The 2,212-nt window shown below is 62.6% G+C and overlaps 1 protein-coding gene across 1 annotated transcript; it reads right to left on the reverse strand.

Moving 5' to 3' along the window:
* Positions 1 to 1,376: 1,376 nt before the first annotated feature.
* On the reverse strand, positions 1,377 to 2,206 carry LOC104623414 (gastrula zinc finger protein XlCGF49.1-like; the record flags this gene model as incomplete). The annotated part of the gene is given in 2 exon segments (XM_010290497.1): positions 1,377 to 1,649; positions 1,652 to 2,206. Coding segments are annotated over 2 exon segments (828 nt in total), but the record flags the coding sequence as incomplete, so codon positions are not given.
* Between the last annotated feature and the right edge of the window lie 6 nt (positions 2,207 to 2,212).

The following is a 2,212-nucleotide window of genomic DNA, read 5'->3' on the forward strand; positions in this document are numbered from 1 at the left end:
GGTCCCGTCCCCGCAGCACGAAGCTCTCTGCCATTTTCCCCTCTTCGCTTTTCCAGGGCGGACGCTGCGCCCCGACGCGCGGCAGCGGCAACTCCCGACTTCCAGCTGCCGAGCGGAAAAACGCCAGGAAAAGCGGCCGAAAAAAAAGGGGCTTGTTTTTATCGAGGCGGCGGCGTGCGAGGGCGGGGAAGGACGCGCAGGGTCTCCGCGGTAGCTCTGGGGGTGCCCAGCCCGGAAAACGCCGACGGATTTAGGGACGGGCTTTGGCGGACAGCCTGAAGGCGACGCGCGGAAACGAACTTCACAACTCGCAGGAGTTATAAAGCGGGTTCTTAGGGCGCCGGGCGCGAGGGGGATCGCTCCTCCGAACTCGCACCCCCTTCGGGCGAAGGACGCGCAGGGTCTCCGCGGTAGCTCTGGGGGTGCCCAGCCCGGAAAACGCCGACGGATTTAGGGACGGGCTTTGGCGGACAGCCTGAAGGCGACGCGCGGAAACGAACTTCACAACTCGCAGGAGTTATAAAGCGGGTTCTTAGGGCGCCGGGCGCGAGGGGGATCGCTCCTCCGAACTCGCACCCCCTTCGGGCGAGCAGGCACGTATTCGTTACGCGAAAGCGGACGTACGCGTATGATTGCCCACCGCAAAACACCCACAGGCGCAAGCGAGGCGGAGCGGTCCAAAAGGCCTGCGTCAGCAGTTCGTTATCACCGCGCAGGCTCAGCGCTCTCCCTGGTGGTCGCTTACTTCTTCAGGGGTCTTATCTTCCTCCTCCTCTTCCGTCCTTCAGATGAACTTCAGTCCTTTACGCGTGTTCTCCTCGTACTTGCTGACGCCAACAGTTTTTAACGAGCTCCAGCCGGTTCTGTGATAAGACTAACCCCGCGGTTCCCGTTATCGCTTGCTTTGTTTGGCAAGTCCGTCCTTGACAAATACCAGTCCCCGATAAGCTTAACCCTTAACAGCCACGCCGAGCGCCAGCCGGGGTGAGCGAGTTTTAAAGAAACAAAAGACAATCGCTACGTGGTTTAAAAGCAGACGGTTACGTCTCTGTACCAAAAGAGCGGACGGCTCGGCCGGGGAGCGACGGGAGTCAGCGGATGGCGGACCAACGCGTCACGCCCTTTGGGCAAACTCAAGGAGATAATTAGCAAAAAAACCCCAAAACACAAACCCAAAAAAGTGTATTATTGACCGATCAGCCTACTTTGGAGCGTTTGCGTGGGGCGGTTTGGGTTTTTTTTCCCCCGCTTTTTTTGCAGCCTTTAAGAGCCTCAGCCAGAAGCTCCGACTCGTTTCCCCTTCCACGTTCAACGCCTCGACCCTCTCCCAGACCCCCTCCCCGCCCGGGCACCGGCAAGGCCGGTTCTCCCCGGCGTTATCTCTGCCGGTCGGTGGGGTCTGAGCCCTCCTCGACCCCCGCCGCGCAGCAGGGGCACGGGGGAGGTTCCTCCCCGGGCTGTGAGTTGGGTTGGAAGCTTCTCCCGCATTTCCGGCACTTGCAAAGGCCCCGGTGCACCCTCTGGTGCACCAGGAGGTTGGATTTCCTGCCGAACCTCTTCCCGCAGACCGGGCAGGGGTAGGGCTTCTCCCCGGTGTGGGTCCGCTGGTGGGCGATGAGGTCCGAGCTCTGCCCGAAGCTCTTCCCGCACGCTTCTCCCCGCCCTCGTGCCCCTTGAACGGCTCCCCCCCCGCGTGCAGCCGCTGGTGCCGCGAGAGGCTGGACCTGTTGCTGAAGAACTTCCCGCACTGGGAGCACTGGTAGGGCTTCTCGCCCGTGTGGAAGCGCTGGTGGGCGATCAGGTCCCCGCTCTGGCCGAAGCTCTTCCCGCACTCGCCGCACCCGTAGGGTTTCTCCCCCGTGTGCAGCTGCTCGTGCCGGAGGAGCCCGTACCTCCCCCGGAAGGATTTTTCACACTGGGAGCACTGGTAGGGCTTCTCCTCGGTGTGCGTTCGCTGATGGATGGTGAGCTCCGACCTCTGCCCGAACCGCTTCCCGCACTCGCCGCACTCGTGGGGCTTCTCCCCCGCGTGCATCCTCTGGTGGCGGAAAAGATTGGACCGGTGGCTGAAGCTCTTCCCGCACTCGGGGCACGGGAAGGGTCGCTCCCCCGTGTGTACGATCCGATGGGTGACGAGGTTGGAGCGTTGGCTGAAGCTCTTCCCGCACTCGGGACACGGGAAGGGCTTCTCCCCCGTGTGCACCCTCTCGTG

This window comes from Phaethon lepturus, unplaced genomic scaffold (assembly GCF_000687285.1).
Source record: "Phaethon lepturus isolate BGI_N335 unplaced genomic scaffold, ASM68728v1 scaffold27757, whole genome shotgun sequence".
Taxonomy (NCBI): Eukaryota; Metazoa; Chordata; class Aves; order Phaethontiformes; family Phaethontidae; genus Phaethon; species Phaethon lepturus.